General features: G+C 33.4%; 2 protein-coding genes across 2 annotated transcripts; one reads left to right on the top strand and one right to left on the bottom strand.

Moving 5' to 3' along the window:
- The first annotated feature begins 6,347 nt into the window (after positions 1 to 6,347).
- On the top strand, positions 6,348 to 12,282 carry LOC145610812 (NAC domain-containing protein 90-like). The gene is made up of 3 exons (XM_081666102.1): positions 6,348 to 6,498; positions 7,877 to 8,178; positions 11,397 to 12,282. The coding sequence occupies exons 1-3, from the start codon at positions 6,348 to 6,350 to the stop codon at positions 11,769 to 11,771; spliced, it is 828 nt and encodes a 275-aa protein (XP_081522228.1). The 3' UTR covers positions 11,772 to 12,282.
- A 2,777-nt stretch (positions 12,283 to 15,059) lies between these two features.
- On the bottom strand, positions 15,060 to 18,146 carry LOC145624750 (uncharacterized). The gene is made up of 4 exons (XM_081677842.1): positions 17,951 to 18,146; positions 16,653 to 17,857; positions 15,734 to 15,932; positions 15,060 to 15,688 (listed from the first exon to the last, which is right to left on the bottom strand). Exons 1-4 carry the CDS (start codon positions 18,144 to 18,146, stop codon positions 15,060 to 15,062), a joined length of 2,229 nt encoding a protein of 742 aa, XP_081533968.1.
- Between the last annotated feature and the right edge of the window lie 1,783 nt (positions 18,147 to 19,929).

Raw genomic sequence — 19,929 nt, 5'->3', positions numbered from 1 at the left:
TTTGGGACCATAAGTGGGCTACCTCTTCCACCCTTAGAGAGCTAGCCACGACCCCTATCCCTCAAGAGATTGACGGTGCAACTGTTGAAGAATTATGGGATGCTGTTACTGGATGGAGATGGAATTTATTTGGTGATCTCCTTCCTGGAAACATTCTTCAAGAAATAGCTGCTCACAATCTGAAGAATGAAGATTCAGTGGGAGACCTATTATATTGGGGGGGTGGCTCTAAAGGGAGATTCTCAATTAAATCTGCCCTTAGTATTATCCGTAATGAGCAACCTGATCAAATTGATGGTAGCTGGGAATTAATTTGGAAAATCAGAGTGCAGCAAAGAATTAGAGTCCTACTTTGGCTGATTTTGCACGATAGACTAATGACAAATGTTAACCGTTTTAAGAGGAATTTGACGGAGGACCCAAAATGCAAGAATTGTCTAGAGCATGATGAGACAATGCTACATATGTTACGGGATTGTAAAGCAGCTAGGGAGGTTTGGAGAAAGGTGGGGGGACCAGCAAATGCGAGTAACTTTCGATCGAGGTCATTGAAACAATGGATTGTGAGGAATATAAAAGTGCAAGATCATAGTGACTTAATGTAATCCCCCATATTTTAATTAATTATAATTTATTTATATATTATTCTTACAATTATATTTATGGCAATTTCATTAAATAAATTATTTTTATGAAAGGATTTAAAATAAACTAGTGTATTTTTATTAATTTATAAGTAATTCTAACATAGCCCAAAACCCAAATACTACTCCTACTCTAATTAGAAAACCCAAAGCCCTATTAAAACCCTCAAAAACCCTCACTTTCCTCCTCCTTCTCACGTAAAAAAAAAAAAAGGGAAAAGCCTTCATATTTTTTTTCTCCTCCTTTCCTACTGTTTTCACGAAGAGAAGAAAAAGAAAAAAAAAAAAAAAAAACCTGCTGCCGTCCAGCACCACCGCCCTGCCGCGCCGCCCAGCACCACCGCTGCCGCCCCTGCAGTTTGCTTCCTCCCCCTCTCTTTTCCCTTATTTCTCCTTCTCTTATTCTTGTTATTTTTAATTAAAGCTTCAATTTTTATTTGTTTTCAATTATGAAATTATTGTTATTAGACTTTAATAGTATGTATAAATTACAAAAGATTATAAATTTATGGGTTTTGTATGTTTAAATTATTATGTTAATTTTCAGATTTGGTTATGTATAAATTTAGGGTTTAAAGTGTTGATTTTTCATGTTTTAAAGGCTTGATAACGTACTAAGCAAATTACTTAATCATTCTATGTTCAAAGTATGTCAAAATATGATTATTTTGGTTGTATATTAATTTTCAGATTTATAAAGTTTCAATTTTTATGGATTAGTAGTGTTAATTTCATGTTCTTATGCTTCTAAACCTATAAAATATTTATTGTGGGTATTTTGTGATTGAAAAACCTTTGAACTTTATATTCTAATCTTAATAAAAATTTTCAGATTTTATACCTTTTATTTTGAAGCCTCTAATTACATTGAATTGATATATTCTTGGGTTTTTAACACACTAACTTGCTATATAATGATTATTTCAAACAATTATGCTTATGGGGTTATTTTATATATTTAAAACAAAATTCCAGATTTAATTACCTATTTCAAAGTTGCTGTAATTTGATACAAAACACTATATTTTCATAATTCTAACATGTAAACTTAAAGTTGGGATGTTATATTACTAACTTTGATTTTTGGGGACAATCTAAAGACTTTGTTTTGGTAATTTAAGAGGTTTTAAAGTAGTTTAGTATTGCTGTAATTTTAATTGCTTTGGTATTGATTTCTTTTCCTAATTGTTTGGTTTAGGAGAGGACTTTGTAGAAGGCGACTTCTAGTTTTAAAGTGGCCAACCGGATTGTTTACACAAGGTACGTACAAGATACGAAACCTTGCTAGTAGGTGCATGTTTAAGGACGGATCGAGAACTTAGTATCATGTATAGGATTGACTGGGTTAAATTGTCTGGTTATACATTGTGAATTTCAAATGATGTGCACTAGTTTAAGATGCATGTATTATTTGTGCTTTATTTATGCAATGTGCGCTTAAAGGCAAAGGTATGTGTTTGGTGTAAAGATCAAATTATTACTCGTTCAGGATTATGTAAACAGGATGAGTAAAGGAGAAATTCAAGTCTTGTAAGACGAGGTTAAGTTTTTGGGGTGCCTTATGCACTCAAGGTGTTTATACACCGAGGTAGTAATGGAATAAATAATAAATGTTGCTTACCACTAATAAATCAAGAATTGAAATTGAAAAGTTGTTTTACTTGATTGTATAGTTATGCATATGAGTCATCACCAAGTTTAAACCTGTAAATCACGTAAAGCGCAAGATGGATGAGCAATAAAACTCTGGATTGGTGCACTTCTGGAGTAATGACAATCAGGGGTTGGGGTACATGGGGTATTAGCCGTGTACTTTTCTCGAGGCCGTCTGATCTACGAGTCTCTTCTTTCAAATATTATTTTTCTAAAACTAGGAGTTAGGTGAGATCTCATACTAACTACGGTCACGGAGTCGCGCCCGTGGTCGTTGGATGTTTATTGATGTTTCCGAAAGGAGGCATGGGGTTTTTCTTTATTGATGTCCCAAATGGGACATGGGTTGGACAACCTTGTCTATTGCTAAATCCAATGAAATAAATAAACGAGTCAGTTAATATTAAATAGTGAGGTCTTAATTAATTTGTGAATCGAGTCGTGAATTGAGTCTATATTTAATGGTGCTTGTGCTTGAATATTAGTAGCATGTTAGGTATTTTCTCAATTCGTTTTCGCAGCTTGTATGTACTCAGCTTTGCTGACTGCGTGCTTTTGTGTGTGTCTTTCTTTGGTCATGGCCTTCGCCTTTCAATGACCCTGTGACGATCCAATTTTTACACTTGTAATATTGGGGAGCAGAATAACCACAGGTTCTTACACATGCAGCATTCATCAGGGTTGTGGGATCTTAAGTAGAGAGTTGGTTGTTTCCATATTATTTATTTTGCAAAGCTTGAATTTAATTTAATTTGTTTTTAGATGACGCTAATTCTTTGAATTTGAAGTTATTAGGACTCTGAATTTAAACATTTACTACTTTTATTGGGTTTTGAATAAGGGCCTTAATGGTTCCAACTTGTAATACTTATTTTGATTTAATTCCTTTGTTTTGAGGTTTATTTAAAACTGTTTTGGTTTTCCGCTGCTAAATTCTGAGATAGCCTTAACGTTTGAACACGTGGCGGTAGCACACCAGTAATTCTCTTGAAATTGTTTAGGTTAGATACAGGTTTCTCACAGGTTTTTAAGAGAGAATTATTGGGGTGTTACACTTAACTCACGAGAGCTGGCCAACGTATTTTGCTATTGCTATTTGGTGGATTTGGAGGTGGCAAAATAATGTAGTGTATGGTAAAGGAGATGACAATCCCATTGATATAAGGCTTTTTCTCCTAGCAAAATTTGAGGAAACTTGGAAATCTTTGGGTGACCTTGATCAAAGTTCGAATCCAAGCAGGAGACAAAGGGTCGAGGCAAATGTGAGATGGTTAGCACCACCTTTTGGCTGGCTGGTTCTAAATACGGATGGTGCAGCGAGGGGTTCTCCTGGCCCTGCAGGGGGAGGAGGACTAATCAGGGATAGCACTGGTAAGTTTATGTATGCTTACTCACTGAAGTTGGGGTCTTGTAATGCTTTTGTTGCTGAAGCAAGAGCGTTAGAATATGGGCTGGAGCTAGCTGCCAGATTAGGCCCAAGTAAATTACAAGTACAAATGGATAGTCATGCAATAGTGCTAGTATTGAGGAATGATCAGGCGTATGTAGGAGAAGCTGTTCACATCATTTCGAGGTGTAAGAAGCTGCTAGAGGAATCAAATTGGCAAGTCGAGGTTCATCACATCTATAGGGAAGCAAATAGAGCTGCAGACTGGTTAGCAAACCAAGGAGTCGTTCAGAACAACAATATAGAGTTGATTCAAGTCCCCCCTTTAGCTTTAGGGAGAATTTTACATGATGATGTAGTGGGTGTGGCTATGCCGCGTTTCATCCCACCTTAATTTTTGTTTTTTTTTTATTTTTTCTCTCGGGGTCTAGCCCCTCATTTGCACCAAAAAAAAAAAAAAAAAAAAAAAAAAAAAAAAAAAAAATTGAGTCTTTTGAATTTATTTATATAAAAAAAAAAACAAAAAAAACAAAACAAAACTAGTCTTTTGAATTTTGTTTGGCGTGGGTTAATTACTTAGTCAATTCAACCATATTCAATTAAGATATTCCCTTGTTTTTATTGGCAAAATAAATAAATAAAAAACACATACACAAAAATGAGATTCAAATTTCATAAAAAAAGGTTTCGGACTTTAAATTGTATGGTAGCATGTATATATTTTTGTAATTTTAGAGAGAAAATGCAATTTTAGGGTTTGTAGTAGGGAGAGAAAATTTATCAGTTTAGAAACTAATATACCAACTATGAATTTCAAAACAATTGTGAAGTCAATTTTGTCATTCCAATAAATCTAGTAATAGAGAGACGAAATTGACAAATTCATCAGTGAAAGAAAATAAATTTCTAGATTTGATTCATTAAGAGAAAGCTCCAGTTAATCAATTTGATAAACAAAATTTGTTTATCAAATGGCAAAATGGTAAATAAGACAACATAAATGCCTTGTCATCATGGCATTTTCAAAAATATATCAATAACAGTGGGATCCATATTTTCTAAGAAGTTGTTGATTTATTTACAATTTTTCCATTTGATAAACAAATTTTGTTTATCATATTGATAAACTTGTATTTTCTCATTCTTGTCAAAAAAAAAAAAAAAAAAAAAAAAAAAAAAAAAAAAACCTTGTATTTTCTCATTAATTTCTAGTGTTTGTATTTTGTGTATTTTATGAGGTTGAAGATTATGTTTATCGGATTATGATATATGCTCTTTTTTCATCATCTGTACGTACTTCATACTCTGATCTATATTCTTTTTAAGAAAATTGGAATTGAACATGCTCTTTGAGATTGATCAACTTGCTCTTTAATTAATTACAAATTATGTTCTTAAAGGTAGCTATGCGGGTTTAAAAATTGTTTTTTTGGGTCTAAATATTATGTTCATGTTACATGAATACATAGTATATGTTCTTTTGGGTTCTTGTTCATTTGCTTTAACCCTATGTTATTTTGGGATTTATAATCTTCATATTATTTTCTTTTACCCCTTATGCACTTTAATTTCGAGTTCATGTTTATTTTGTTTAGCTAGCTTCTATGATCATAATGATCCATGTTCTTTGAATTTACCCTCATGTTCTTTAGGATAGGTATTGAGGGACGCGTGTTTATGTTTTAATTTATTGAGTGTCATTCTTAAACAGATGCATGAATTAATTTTTAATCAATCTATTGATGTTAGGTCTTTGATTTGGATTCAAACAATTAAATTGGGCATATTGTTAATTAGTTTATTTTGGAAATCAAATAAATTTGGTATTTGACATACAACATACATTTTTAACAAACATAGTGTTTTCAATCCGCTAATTAAGGGACTATTCTCTACACTAACTAAACCTTATAAACTCAATAGCCCTAATTTCCTTTTAAGATGAATTAATCGGTTTATGGATGGAATCCCTTAAGAGTGATGGTAAAATCCAACTTTTTAATTCATTTTTGGTGGTAAAATAAAAAATTTAGAAGATTATGGGGTGGTAAAAGACAATGCAATTTTTGTTTTTTTTAGAAGATTAAAATGGTCAAAGTTGAGAAAAAGTCAAATATGTCAATTATTTATCAATAAACGGAGTATTTATTTTTAAAAATAAAAGGTGTAATATACTACTTCCGTTAAATATTAGTTGCAATGTTAGGGTGTTTTTATGAGATATAAAATATTTTTAAAGTTTCGACTACGGAGACGGAGTAATATTTAACGGTAAGTAGTATCTAAATGACTAAATCTTACGTTCACAAACATAATTCTTCATAAGCTTGACTCACTGTTTCTCATTCAAATAATAGTCTATCTTGTACTTACTTACACACGCTATAGCTTGAATATTATTCTTTAACAAACCGTGTCATCTAAGAGTACATTCAATTTTTTTTTAACACATCATAACTTTTTTCTAAGAAATTTCCACACTTCTTCTCTGTTGCCCCTTTGATTGACTGATTGTGTTCCATTATTTATTCATTCTTATCATCATCATTATTTCACTTGATCTTCGTCTATTTTTATTTGCTTACATTTTGGTCATTTGTTGTTTATTTTTATTTAAAAAAAAAAAAGTGAAGTTGATGAAATAATATATAATTATTTTTACAATGGAAGCACCAGGGTTTCGATTTTATCCTACAGAAGAAGAGTTAATATCATTTTATCTTCAACAAAAGCTTCAAGGACGAGCAACACAAGATATCGATGGTGTTATACCTGTGGTTTATATTTACGACTATAATCCATGGGATCTTCCACGTATGTTATCTTCGATCTCAGCTCAACCCTTCGATTTTAATTTACTTCGTACATTTTAATTTGTTTCAAGTCACTTAATTAACTCCCGTTTTTATATACTTCGTTCTATCATTTGGAATTGTTAGTCACATTGTAATCGTGATTTAGTCAAATCACATTAACATTTTTTGTTACATAATACATATATGAGCATTGCATACCAACAAGTTGGAAATAATATAAACTTTTAAGTAATACGGAATGGATAATCACAACTAAAAATAAAATGTACCGTATGTTAAGGTAGCTAGCTAGCAAGTAAGCTATCTCATCAAGTGACAATATATACGTAGTATATTAATTCCCTTTGTCCGGTACATAAATGTAGAGTCGGACCAATTTTATTGGGGTGGCTAGATACCTTTCTTAGCCATTGTTTTCATTCTGCTAAAAAAAAGTGAAAAAAAGTTTCTAAAGATCGATCATCAATATCATATTACACTCAATTTTGGAGGTATATATGTATATTTATTTGTATTAAAAGAGATATAGATAGAAAGTAGCAAAGCCTAAGGTTTTTTTTTTTTTTTTTTAATAAACTTATGATCGAGAAAAATTGTTAATTTAATCATCATTTTAAAATGGTTCTATTTTGTCAAAAAAAAAATAAAAAAATAAAAAGGTTCTAAAAAATGGTCCGTATACCACCTACCTTAAATTTTAAATTTCTAACGTTTAACAAAATTGAACACAATATCACACCATTAGGTTAAACCTATGACCCCTAAGGTTAAACCTATGACCCCTACACATTTTTTTCCTATTTAAAAAAATTGTAATTTTTTTTTTGGCAACTTTAATATATTATCTGTGAGATATAAAATATTTCAAAGTTCAAAAAAATATGAAACGGATGTAGTATATATAAAACCTAACAACTTGTTTTATGTAAAATAAGTTATATATTTTGAATAATTTTTTAAAAAAATTTAAATATGTAAAGCCCGACTGGTCAAGGGTATCCGATCGGTTAGGGGTACCCTTTAATAAGTAACCATGCATCAATGCATGGTTGGTCATGGATTACTCGATTGATCAGGCCAGTCGGCCACAACCACACATAAAACTTTGTGAAAACCTAATTTATATCTTCGTTTGGCATTGCTGTGGTTTTCTGTTTTTTGGTTTTTTTGTTTTCTAAAAGTATATGATATGAGTCATATAATGAATCAAAAATTATATAAACTTATTAAAATTATGATAATTTTGAAAACTGACAACAGAAAAGTAGAAACATTTTTTTCTTGTTTCGTGTTTTTGGTTTTAAAAAAAAAGGAAACTGAAAATCAAAACTGATGCCAAACAAGCCCTTAATTATATTATTCTGCATGCATTGCAGAATTATCAGGGGAGCGATGTAGGAATGATCCACAGCTACAAGAATGGTTCTTCTTCATACCAAAGCAAGAGCGAGAGGCTAATGGAGGACGGCCGAACCGCCTCACCACCCTTGGTTACTGGAAAGCCACCGGGTCTCCTAGTTACGTCTACTCCTCAAATAAAATCATAGGAATTAAGAGGACAATGGTTTTCTACCGTGGCCGAGCTCGCAGTCGATCAGGCTCTAAGACTGACTGGAAGATGAATGAGTACATAGCCATTGATGGTCAATCCTCATCTTCTACTAATCCTGTTCCATCTGTAAGTATATTTCTTTTTTTAAACTATAATAGACTTTTTTTTTTTTTTTTTTTTTTTTTTGTAATAGACTTTTTTTTTTTTTTTTTTTAAAAAAAAAAAAAAAAAAAAAAAAAAAAAAAGACTACGGAGTAATTAACAAGCATATGTCATTTAGATTTCAATTCCTCTCATTAGTCATTAGGGATTTATCACGCCATGATTAGCTCCACAAGTTTTTTTTTTTTTTTTTTTTTTTTTTTTTTTGAGATGTGTCGTTAATTTAAATAATTTGTGTAAGGTCAACTCAAATTAATTTCCATAATTTAAAATACATATAATAATAATAATAATAATAATAATAATAATAATAATTTTTATTATTATTAATTTTATAACTTTTGTAATGTCAAATCCTAATAATTTATAGAAAATTTTAGAAAATAACACCATACTTTTTTCAAAAATGAATTATAATATAACACCATATATTTTCAAACTTTTATAATAACAATAAGTTTTTATTTTCTTTTATTGAAATTAATTAAGTGTCATCCTAGAATATCAGAGAGTACGTACTTAATTATTTTGTAAATTTAATAAGTTAAACATGTCAATAATAATCCTTAAATATAATTCATTATTATTCTTTTGGCGCTATCCTTAGCCTAAAATTTTTAATAGAGAATTTCACTGATGCATGGAACATTTTTTTTCTTCAAATATTGATATATTAATTAGAAAATAATTTTAAAAAATGAAAAATTAGAGAGATAAATTATAGAAGTGAATTTGTTGAAAAATAGATCTCCAAAGTATCATCACATACAAGTCTCCTACATTGGTCAAAAGTTAATCATTTTATAAGCTAAGGCTAAGGGGTTACTTCTCTTATTGTCGTATGGTTTTTGGATGAAACCTCATTTGGACTTCTAATGTTGACTCTCTCTTTTGGTTTGCGGGTGCAACCCAATCTCGTGTTTAATAGAATGTTAAAGTATCCCAAAGATATTGCTCATAAATCATTAGAAATGTGAACAAGCCTAACATCATTACATTCATTAGACAAATATATATCGTTGATGGTTTGTGTTTATATACTGTTGTTAGTTATTTTATTTTTTTAATCAAATTAAGCACAATATAGAATGAAGGTCATTTTCAAAAGTGTAAGATCTTGTTATAGATTAATTTGAATATTTTAGTAATACTTTTGAAATGGTGGTCCGAATATATATTACTGGTATATTATAATCAACCTCTTTAATGAAATAAATTAATCTAATACGAAGTACGTAATTACCTATATTAAAGATAATTTTTGAAGGAGATGGCACATAAAACGTGAAAATTTATAAATTGAATTTTAAATTGCAACATCATAATCATAAGATAAAAATAAATAATTGTTTAAAAGTATAAATTCTATAGGTCTAGTTGTATGAAAAGACAAGCAAAAACAAATTTGCCTACTCTCAGCACGACCGGAAGGCGAGCATAATTTTTTTGTACGAAACTTGAACGTTAGTCGAGATAGAATTATGGAAATTCTATTGAAATCAGTGGCGGATTCAGGATTTCCGACTTGGTGAGTCACTATCAATTATTGATTACTTGTGAAAGTACAAATAATTTTTCCAAATCTTGTTCATAATTAATTTCAATCCAAAAATTATATATATATATAAAAAAAAAATTATATTTCACCAAATCGATTTCAATCTAAAATAGGACACAAAAATCCATAATACAACCAAATACTCCGTACTACTTAAAAATTCAATCTTACAAGTTGAAAATATTACAAATAACATGTTACAAACAAATAGTAATATAAAACTATTACATTAACTTTATGATTTTTTACTTAGATTTGTGGAAAAATATTAAAATTGGTTGTACAAATATAGGATATAAAATTATAAATAGAAGTAAAAATTATTAATAATTGTTAAGTAAAAAAATGAGATAACTTAAGAGACCTGTTATTAAGTATAACCGGTCTCTTTAATGAAGAAAGAAAGCAACTCCAAAATGTGAAATGCAATAGCAGCATCAAAGAGACCACTTACATTAATAGTTGGTCTCTTTGATATTTTTATAAAAGGAAACCTGCGGTAGTCTGTTAGCAGCATCAAAGAGACCGCCTCTCTATAAGAAGAGGTCTCTTTGATATTGTGCTGCGAGTGCACCAACACAGATCCGCCATTGATTGAAATTGGTCGGGGTCGTTTTTGTTTTTATTCGACTTTTAGCAAGAACCCACCTTTGTAATTACTCCAAGATTCCAAATATTTTTTTGGCTTCTTTTGTCAACTTACTAATCTGATTAGTCTCCTACACTTTAGGAGTTGTTCGGTTCACCTATTTTTATTTGTTTCAGTTCTAATAAATTCAGATAAGTTAATATAGGTTCACATAAGTTAAGTTTAGGAAAAATATGTTTAGACAAATTAAGTTCAGGAAAAATAAGTTCTAATAAAGGTTTTTCAAGTTCAAATTACAACTATAATAAGTTTTAATAAAGTTCAGATAAGCTCCTCAAAAAAAAAAAAAAAAAAGTTCAAATAAGTTAAGTTAAATATAGATAAGTGAAAATCAGGTGAATAGAATACACCTTATTCCCTCTATTTATAATAATCACAATACTTTAACCAATATACAAGTCAATATATAAGTTGGACCACTAATGTTTATAATTCTATAATACTCAGAAGCATAAATTAATATAATGAAAAAAAAACTTAAAAACTAATCCAAAAATAATTTAGATGTCAACATGTGTTTTTGTATATTTGTAAAAAAAAATATAGTCAAAGTTAGCATATAAATAGTGTAAAAATCAAAGTATTGTGATTATTCCGAGACGAAAGAAGTAATTTATTTTTGGAAAAAGAATAATCTTCACTTTTTATTTCAAAAATGTATAGTCACAATCTTAATTTTTTTTTTTTTATTGTAATATTTGTATAGTTTTGGAATTTGAGAAGATAAAAAATTGGGAAAAAATATAAGTCATTCTCTTCCAAAGATGACACATGCTGATCAAAAGTGATTTTTTCCCTACATTTTATCTAAAAATTTTATAATGATCATTACGTAACATTTCTGCATAAAAACATGCATTATCTTGCATGCTCATCTTCGAGCTTACATTCGTAATGTGCAATCTCATCATTTTTATTTATATATATATACGAAAAAATAATAACTATCTATTGACAAACAATTGATACATACAGCAAAAGGGAGAGTTTACGGTATGCCGAGTTTACATTAAATCAAAGTGCTTACGAGCATTCGATAGGCGGCCGGCTGCACCACCACCACCACCACCACCACCCATGAATAGACCGGTATTAGGTCATCAAGTTGATAATGACCAACCAAGTTCATCGGAACAAGCTCGATCGAGGGTCGAGAATAGAAGGTGGAGATCAAGTGAGAGTTCTTCATCCTCAGGGGATCATCATCATCATCAAGCTGCAGGCAATAATAACACCAATAATGATCCTTCTCAAGGAATTAATAATCATGAATTCAACATTTTATTGGACATGGAAATTGATGATCAGCATTTGTGGGAATTGGATGATTCATGGATGAACAACTTTTGATCTCAATTAAAGTTACTCCGGCCCACCTGCTAATCTCCGTTTCAAATTATTTGCAATAATTAAACATAATTTAAATAGTTTTTTTTTTTTTTTTTTTTTTTTTTTTTTTTTTTTTTTTTTTTTTTTTTTTTTTTTTTGTGAGTAGAAAGTCAAGAAACGGAGTAGTATCTGATTTGAGCACATTGACATTGGCAATTACTCCGTACTTCACGTGCATTATGGTGGATGAGAACGAAAGATGTGGATCGATTTCTAACCTAAGATTTTAATTAGTAGCATTGTCAAAAAATTCAATTCACTAGTTGGTCTAAATCAATTAATTCAGAATTTTTTTCAACATTCCCTATTTGTATATCCTATGAACTTTTTGTTATATCACTTAGCTAACTAGCTAAGTTTGATTATATATATATATTTTTTTTTTAATCAATTTAAAATTATTTTAATTAATATTTTTATCATTTAAATGGAGAGAACATGGTTTAATTCGTCTTTATTGAAAATTTTTGTTCCTTAAATATTTTGTATTAAAAATTTTTAGGGTAAAAAGAACATAACAGCTAGTTGAATGAATTGAAACTTATTGAGATCGCCTCTTCATTTTTTTTTTCTATACCTCTGATTAAGCAATACAAGGTTAAGGAAAATCATTTACACAAATCTTGGCATAGTATTGGAGCTCTAGCAGCCTAGCAAACCTATACAATCTCAGTTTTTTTTTTCCCCTCTCTGTGGGCATTATACTTCCTCCATTCCTTTTTAATTAACAAATTTAAAATTTTGACACTATTCATAAACTTACTTTGACAGGCTTTATTTTGTGATTATTTGATATAGTAAAACATACTCGTTAATATTTGTTACTTGTTAGAACCTTTTCAAAATGTATTTTTTAATATTATCAACTTTTTTTTTTTAAAAAAAAAAGAGTTTTTCTAAGCTATACCCCTAAGGTATTCGAGTTTCTAAGGTCGGTGTACCCATACTTTTTCAAGTTTTTAAGTTGTGCCCTTCAACTTCTTATCAATACTAAAATGTATCCTTATTAGTTGTTTAAAAGTTATTTGAGAGAGTGATTTCATGGCTTCAGTTTTCATTATTAGGGTTGCGGTGGCTAAGATTTCTTTCTCCTACCATTTCCTTACCTTTTATCATCTTTTTATTAAATTTATAGTTAACTTTAGGTGACATGGAAGTCCCAAGGAGGGTACCATTCATTAATGGTAGTGAGTTGAGGGGCATAACTTAGAAACTTTAAAAAGCATGGGTACACCTTAGAAACTCGAATAGCTTAGGGGTATAGCTTAGAAAACCCCAAAAAAAAATTTATTTATTGGCAAACATAATAATAAAAAAACGTACAATATCAACTAAAAAAAACAAAGAATGTACAGAATACTGTATAAGCTAAAAATCCCGCGCTCCCCCTATCTTCTTCATTGCATGCATTCTCAACCACGCATCATTTAAGAAATGGCTATCCGTTGAAGCCTTGAAGGTGAATTGTCTTTGGTCATAAGGGTGTTCTTGAAGGTGTTCGAAAAAGAAAGAAAAGTAAAACGTGACATTACAGAAGAATTTAGGATAGATTTAGGTATCTAAGTATCTTTTTCATGCATGTGAAAATGAAAACTTGGAGTCTTGGACCATCTATCACTCAAAAGAATAGCCGACAATGTAATCCGAGAAAATCTAACTAAATTCTAGTTCTAGTAAATATTCAAGAGTACACCATTTCTCAATCAAGCGATTATGCATTGTAGAATTGCACAAACATACGGCTTGATCTTTCATTCATTGAGGCAAAAGTATATATACAAAGCTAATTCCTAGAGTTACCTTAATTAGGTTACTAGAAATTAGGAAACACAATAAAAGATAATATCAAATATTCCCAAAATATATCCTACCAAAATATATCCTTAATACCCCCTCTCAAGTTGGAGCACTAGGATCATAAGTGCCCAACTTGGACAGAACATGGTCAAATTGTGACTTTCCAAGAGCCTTCGTGAAAATGTCAGCCAATTGAGTAGTCGTAGGAACATAAGATGGAGAAATCAAGCCTTCAATAATTGCATCTCGAACAAAATGACAATCGACTTCAATATGTTTGGTCCGTTCATGAAAGACCGGATTCTGAGCGATGTGCAAAGCTGATTGCCTGTCACAAAATAACTTGATAGCCTTAGGATGATGCACACCCAAACTCAACAACAAGCCCTTAAGCCATTTGAGCTCACAAGTAGCTGCATACATAGCCCTGTACTCGGCATCACAAGAAGACGTAGCCACAGTTGGTTGCTTTTTAGTCTTCCAAGAGATAGGCGAATAACCTAAAAATACCAACCAACCTGTGACAAAACGGCGAGTTAATGGACAAGCCGCCCAATCCGAATCACACCAACCTTCCAAGGTGAGGTCACTAGTAGCACTCAACAAGCTACCCTGACCCGCAGTACCTTTCAAATAACAGACAACACGAAGAGTTGCTTCCCAATGCTCAATGCGCGGCTCTTGCATAAACTGAGACAAGATATGAACGGAGTATGCTAGATCAGGTCTAGTTACCCCTAGGTAAATCAAACGACCAACCAACCTACGATACCCTTCCGGATCTGCAAGAAACTCACCTGTGGCACGACCAAGCTTGTGGTTTTGCTCCATGGGAAAACCACTTGGCTTAGCCCCTAACAAACCTGCTTCAGAAATAATGTCCAACGTATATTTTCGTTGACATAAAAATAAACCTGAAGCACTACGAGCAACTTCTATGCCCAAAAAATACTTCAAAAAACCTAGATCCTTCATCTTGAAACAATCACTGAGATAAGCCTTGAAACCAACAAGTGCAGCGGAATGATTCCCAGAAATAATAAGATCATCAACATATACTAAGACATTAATTTGAATTGTGCCTTTGGTATACGTGAAAAGAGAATAATCAGAGTAAGATTGAATGAAGTCATACCCTTTTAAAGCCGTAGTTAGCTTTACAAACCAACACCTTGGTGCTTGCTTCAACCCATACAAGAACTTCCTCAAGCGACATACTAAAGAAGGATCTTCACCTTCAAACCCGGGAGGTAATTTCATGTATACCTCCTTAGCAAGATCACCGTGCAAGAAAGCATTATGCACATCCATTTGATGGAGTTCCCAGTTCTTTGATGCTGCAATTGCAAGAAAGGTCCGAACCGTTGTCATCTTTGCAACTGGAGCAAACGTTTCACCATAATCTATGCCTTCCTGCTGATGATTACCAAAAACAACCAATCGAGATTTAAGTCATTCAATATCACCAATAGACAAATATTTTGTCTTATACACCCATTGACTCCCTAGAGCACGTTTACCAGGGGGAAGGTGCTCTAAGGTCCAAGTACCATTATCTTCCAAGGCTCGTATTTCCTCTTGCATGGATTTCCTCCAACCTTCATGTTTCATGGCCTCTTTAAAGGATTTCAGATCATGACCACCAACAATAGCTGCCAGAAACTTACAATAATTCACAGAAAACTTGTCACAATTTATATAATGTGCTAAAGGGTAAGGAGTACCTGAAGGAGTGTTGGAGGACAGAGAGGAGGGAGACGGACTATTAGCAAAAACGGAGTGAGTCACATAATCTCGATGTCGTACATTTGGAATTTTTTCTCGAAAACCGCGCCCCAAGAGATGAGGAGCTGCTGCCCCGGCACTACTGTTGTCATCACGAGAAGGAGACGGCTGCTCTGGACGTTGGCAGCTAGCAGAATCAACCCCAGACTCGGCTGCTGTCCCCGCACTCGCGGGTTCTTCCTGCGGGGAGGCAATAGCTCCGTGCTGCTGGGCTACCTGCGATCCCGTGCCCGCAGGTTTCCCCTGCGTCTCTAACCCCGTGCCACCCTCAATGGCACCATTAGACACCACATCAACTTAAGAGCCCTCAAACTCAACAAAATCATCATGTACATCATAACCCGACTCAAAAACGTAAGGCTCAATGTTAACATCTTCCGGAGTAGCAAATGGAAACACATCCTCAACAAATTTAACATCACGAGACACAAAAAACACCTTAGAGTCAAGGTCATACAAACGCCACCCTTTTTTCCCAAAAGGGTAGCCCACAAAAATACACTTCCGACTTCTACTTGCAAACTTATCTCCGTTAGTCCTCTGATTATGTGCAAAGCATAAACACCCAAAAGTACGAATGGCATTAAACATAGGGGGTTTATTAAAGAGTATTTCAAATGGGGTTTTATTTTGTAGCAACGGAGTAGGAGTACGGTTAATTAGGTGAGCAGCGGCAAGTACACACTCACCCCAAAAATAAATAGGTAACTTGGCTTGGAATCTTAAAGCCCTCCCAACAGACAAAATATGTTTGTGTTTTCTCTCAACCCTCTCGTTTTATTGCGGAGTACCCACAAAAGAGGTTTGGAAAATAATACCCGTAGTATCAAAAAAATCACGCAAACAATTAAACTCCGTACCATTATCGCTTTGCACAATTTTTATGGTTTGTGAAAACTGTCTTTCCACCAAAGCAACAAACATCAAAAATAAACGAAACACCTCCGTTTTATCATTCATTAAATAAATCCAAACGGCTCTAGAATAATCATCAACTATTGTCTAAAAATAACGAGCTCCGCATGACGAAACATGTCTATACGGGCCCCACAAATCACAGTGAATTTTCTCAAAAATTCTAGATGCATTATTGTCACTCAAAGGAAAACTATCTCTAGGATGCTTAGCACGCATACATACTTCACATCCTTTATTTAAACAAGCTTTATTACTAACTGTGGGAAGCAACTTAACTACTTTCTCGGAAGGATGACCCATACGACGATGCCACAACTCCAACTCTGAATCTGCAGTACTCACATGATGTAGAGAACCCGTTTTGCTAAAGTAATACAATATGTCCCTCCTAGTGCCCGTTCCAATCAGCTCCTTCGTTTGGTCCTGTATAGCACAAATATAAGAGTTAAATTGGACAGTGCAATTAATATCATCGTTTAGTTGCGAAACAGAAATCAAGTTGCAACTCAAATTAGGGACATAGAGTACTCCGGTGAGAGTAATCTTGTCCGATAAACAAACAGAGCCAATAAGAGATGCCGACACATTGTCTCCATTAGGCAATCCAACTGGGCACTCAAAGCTTTTTGTGTCAAAAAGCCAATGTTTTTCTCCTGTTACATGATGCGTAGCTCCTGTATCAATAATCCAAGAGGTATCATCGAACTTACCACTCAAACGATTATCAGAAATTGTAGCATTACCCATCAATCCCGTAATCGCCTTCCACTGTTCACTAGAAAATAACCGACCCGAAGCAAAAGAACTTGTGTCGGCTGTACTTGAGCCACTGCCTGTGACCGCATTGGCCTTCACCGGACCACCGCGACCACGGCCTGCCGAAGGTTGCCCCCCCTGACTGCCGGCAGCCCCTTCTGGCCAGCCATATTTGTCATAGCAACGGTTCTCTTCATGCCCCCGTTTTTTACAAAAAGTGCATATTTTATCTGACCAACATTTGGTGGTCTCGTGTCCCACCTTCTTGCACTTCTCACACATCGGAACCTGCTGCCTATCTAAACCGCCACGACCCCTCCCTGCACCAGTCCGTACAGCAAAGCCCAGTGCCGGAGGAAGGTCCTCTTTGAGGCGGGCAATGCCTCGTACTTTCTCATCTTGTGAAACCTGTTGATATGCCCTGTTTAAAGATGGCAGAGGGTCTTGGGATAGCAAAGTAGATCGAAGTGAGGCATAATAGTCAGAGTATAAGCCTAACAAAAATTGTTGGAGACGATCCCCGTCACGTCGATCGGCATGCTGTTTCCCCACATTACAAGAACAATTTCCACACTTGCAAGGAATTAAAGGTTCGAGTCTATCAAGTTCATCCCACAAAACACATAATTTACTATAATACACCGCAACAGATATACTCTTCAATTGCTCACATCGATTTATGTCAGATTTTATTTGTTGAATTCTTGGTCCATTAACAAGACAAAAACGTTCATGTAAATCATCCCAAAGTTTCTTTGCATCATCATATTGAGAAAGCATATATTTTACCTCTAGGTCAATAGTGTTCATTAACCAAGAAACAAGCATACAGTGAATGGTAATCTAATCATCCTTCGTACACGGTGGTGAGAAGGTGGTAATACTGCCATCAAGAAAACCGAATTTCCTTCGAGAAGACAACGCAATACGTACGGCATGAGACCAATCATGAAAGTTATCGAGTTTGAGGCGTTGAGAGGTGATGTAATCCCCGGGCCGATCTTGCGGTCCGAGGTAGAAAGGTGAATTGGGTTCTATTTTTTGAGGTGGCGGAGGTGGTGTCTCATCACCGCCGGCCATTGTTTATCACAGGAAAGAAAAAAAAAATCAAACCTGCTCCGATACCATGTAGAATTGCACAAACATACGGCTTGATCTTTCATTCATTGAGGCAAAAGTATATATACAAAGCTAATTCCTAGAGTTACCTTAATTAGGTTACTAGAAATTAGGAAACACAATAAAAGATAATATCAAATATTCCCAAAATATATCCTACCAAAATATATCCTTAATATGCATGCACTCAAAATTGAATTGGGACCAACAATTTCACTTATTTTCTATCCCTTTTCGTAGAGAGCTGGTAGTCTGGTACGGTATGTTAGTTTCTCCGTTTCACTAAAATTGCAAACATTCTAATTAATTCCATTTTACGTCCTTTGTGTTGGTTTTTGCCTTTTCATTAAGTGTTGGTAGTCTGATATCGTCTGTTATTTTCTCCGTTTCACTAAAATTGCAAACGTTCTAATTAACTTCATTTTACGTCCTTTATGTTGGTTTTTGCCTCTATGGGAACTTTTGTATGCTGATGTTTCAAACTTACATTTTGGATACTTGCATTGAGTCATTGTCAATACTCAACATCATCACTTTACCTCACTAATACACTTTTTTTTTTTTTTACTTCACTAATGCTAGATATAGTAGTTGGTTTCAAAACAAAAAAAAAAAAAAAAAAAAAAAAGTAAAGTAGTTTTTATTTATTATCCCTATCTACTATATTTTGTTATTCTAAAGCTTAGGGCTTGTTCTGTTTATTGAACTGAGCTCAACTAAATTGAATATTTTATGAGAGAAGGAAATTATAAACTGAACAGAACTGCAATAAAAATAAGCCGAAGAGAACAGGCCCTTAGTCTTTATGAAAATTAATTTGTTGGGATTATGAATTTAGAATTTATGAGTAATATTTAGCGTGAATCCTTGTATGAACTTGTAGGATTTGGATAGATCAATAAATTAAATATCACTATGTCAAAAAGATATACTTATATAGAGGTAATTATTGTTTCGTTCATGGTAAAATATATTTTCTCAGTTTTTTTAGTTGACACCGTTTGACTTTTACATTATTCACATAACATGCTTTGACTCACTTTTGTGGTTTATAGATACGATAAAACATATTCATGTGGGATCTTGTTTGAACATCTCCCGCTTATATCGCTAGAAAATACAGCTTTGTTAGAGAGACAATCTAACGATTCTTTGTCGTCGTCAGGATGTGATGATAAGTCGTGTATAATACGTGTTTTTAGAGTCTTTTTAGGTAGTTTTCGAGTCTAGATTAGTTGTTCATGGCTTATTTTGGCTTGATTTGGTTTAGTTGTGATCATACGATGCTTTTATGGGTAGATTCGTTGTTTTTGACGTATTTCAGGATTTAACGAAGATTTTTGGAAGTTTTACGGAGTTGCGGATCGTGATCATATAGCTTGCAATTCACCTAGAAAGCCAAAGTTTGAAGTTGAATTCACTTAAGGGTAATTTCCATCCAGACACGCCCATGTCACTCAAAGACATGGGCATGTCAATGTACGTATTTTGAGAAGGCAGAAAGTTGGAAGTTGAAGTTTCATATGAGGCACGCCCATGTTCATTTGAGGCACGCCCATGTCGAGTCGAGTGTTTCGAGCTAGCAGCAGCTACGTGCTAAGGGAAGCATGGCCATGTTGAATACGGGCATGCCCATGCCTCGTCGAGTGAAGTTGGCCCAGCGAGACATGCCCATGTCAAATTTTGACATGCCCATGTCTCGCTGGAGATTGAAGAAAAATTAATTTTGACTTTAGGCACGGGC

This window comes from Chenopodium album, chromosome 3 (assembly GCF_948465745.1).
Source record: "Chenopodium album chromosome 3, dcCheAlbu1.1, whole genome shotgun sequence".
NCBI lineage: Eukaryota > Viridiplantae > Streptophyta > Magnoliopsida > Caryophyllales > Amaranthaceae > Chenopodium > Chenopodium album.
This window is presented reverse-complemented; position numbering and strand designations above follow the sequence as displayed.

Coding starts and splice junctions, on each gene's coding strand:
- LOC145624750 (XM_081677842.1), bottom strand. CDS start 18,146: ATGGCCGGCGGTGATGAGACACCACCTCCGCCACCTCAAAAAATAGAA. Junction 17,858..17,950: donor ATTCGGTTTTCTTGATGGCA/GTATTACCACCT, acceptor CTATTGACCTAG/AGGTAAAATATATGCTTTCT. Junction 15,933..16,652: donor AAACGGGTTCTCTACATCAT/GTGAGTACTGCA, acceptor GCACATAATCAG/AGGACTAACGGAGATAAGTT.
- LOC145610812 (XM_081666102.1), top strand. CDS start 6,348: ATGGAAGCACCAGGGTTTCGATTTTATCCTACAGAAGAAGAGTTAATA. Junction 6,499..7,876: donor TAATCCATGGGATCTTCCAC/GTATGTTATCTT, acceptor CATGCATTGCAG/AATTATCAGGGGAGCGATGT. Junction 8,179..11,396: donor CTACTAATCCTGTTCCATCT/GTAAGTATATTT, acceptor TGATACATACAG/CAAAAGGGAGAGTTTACGGT.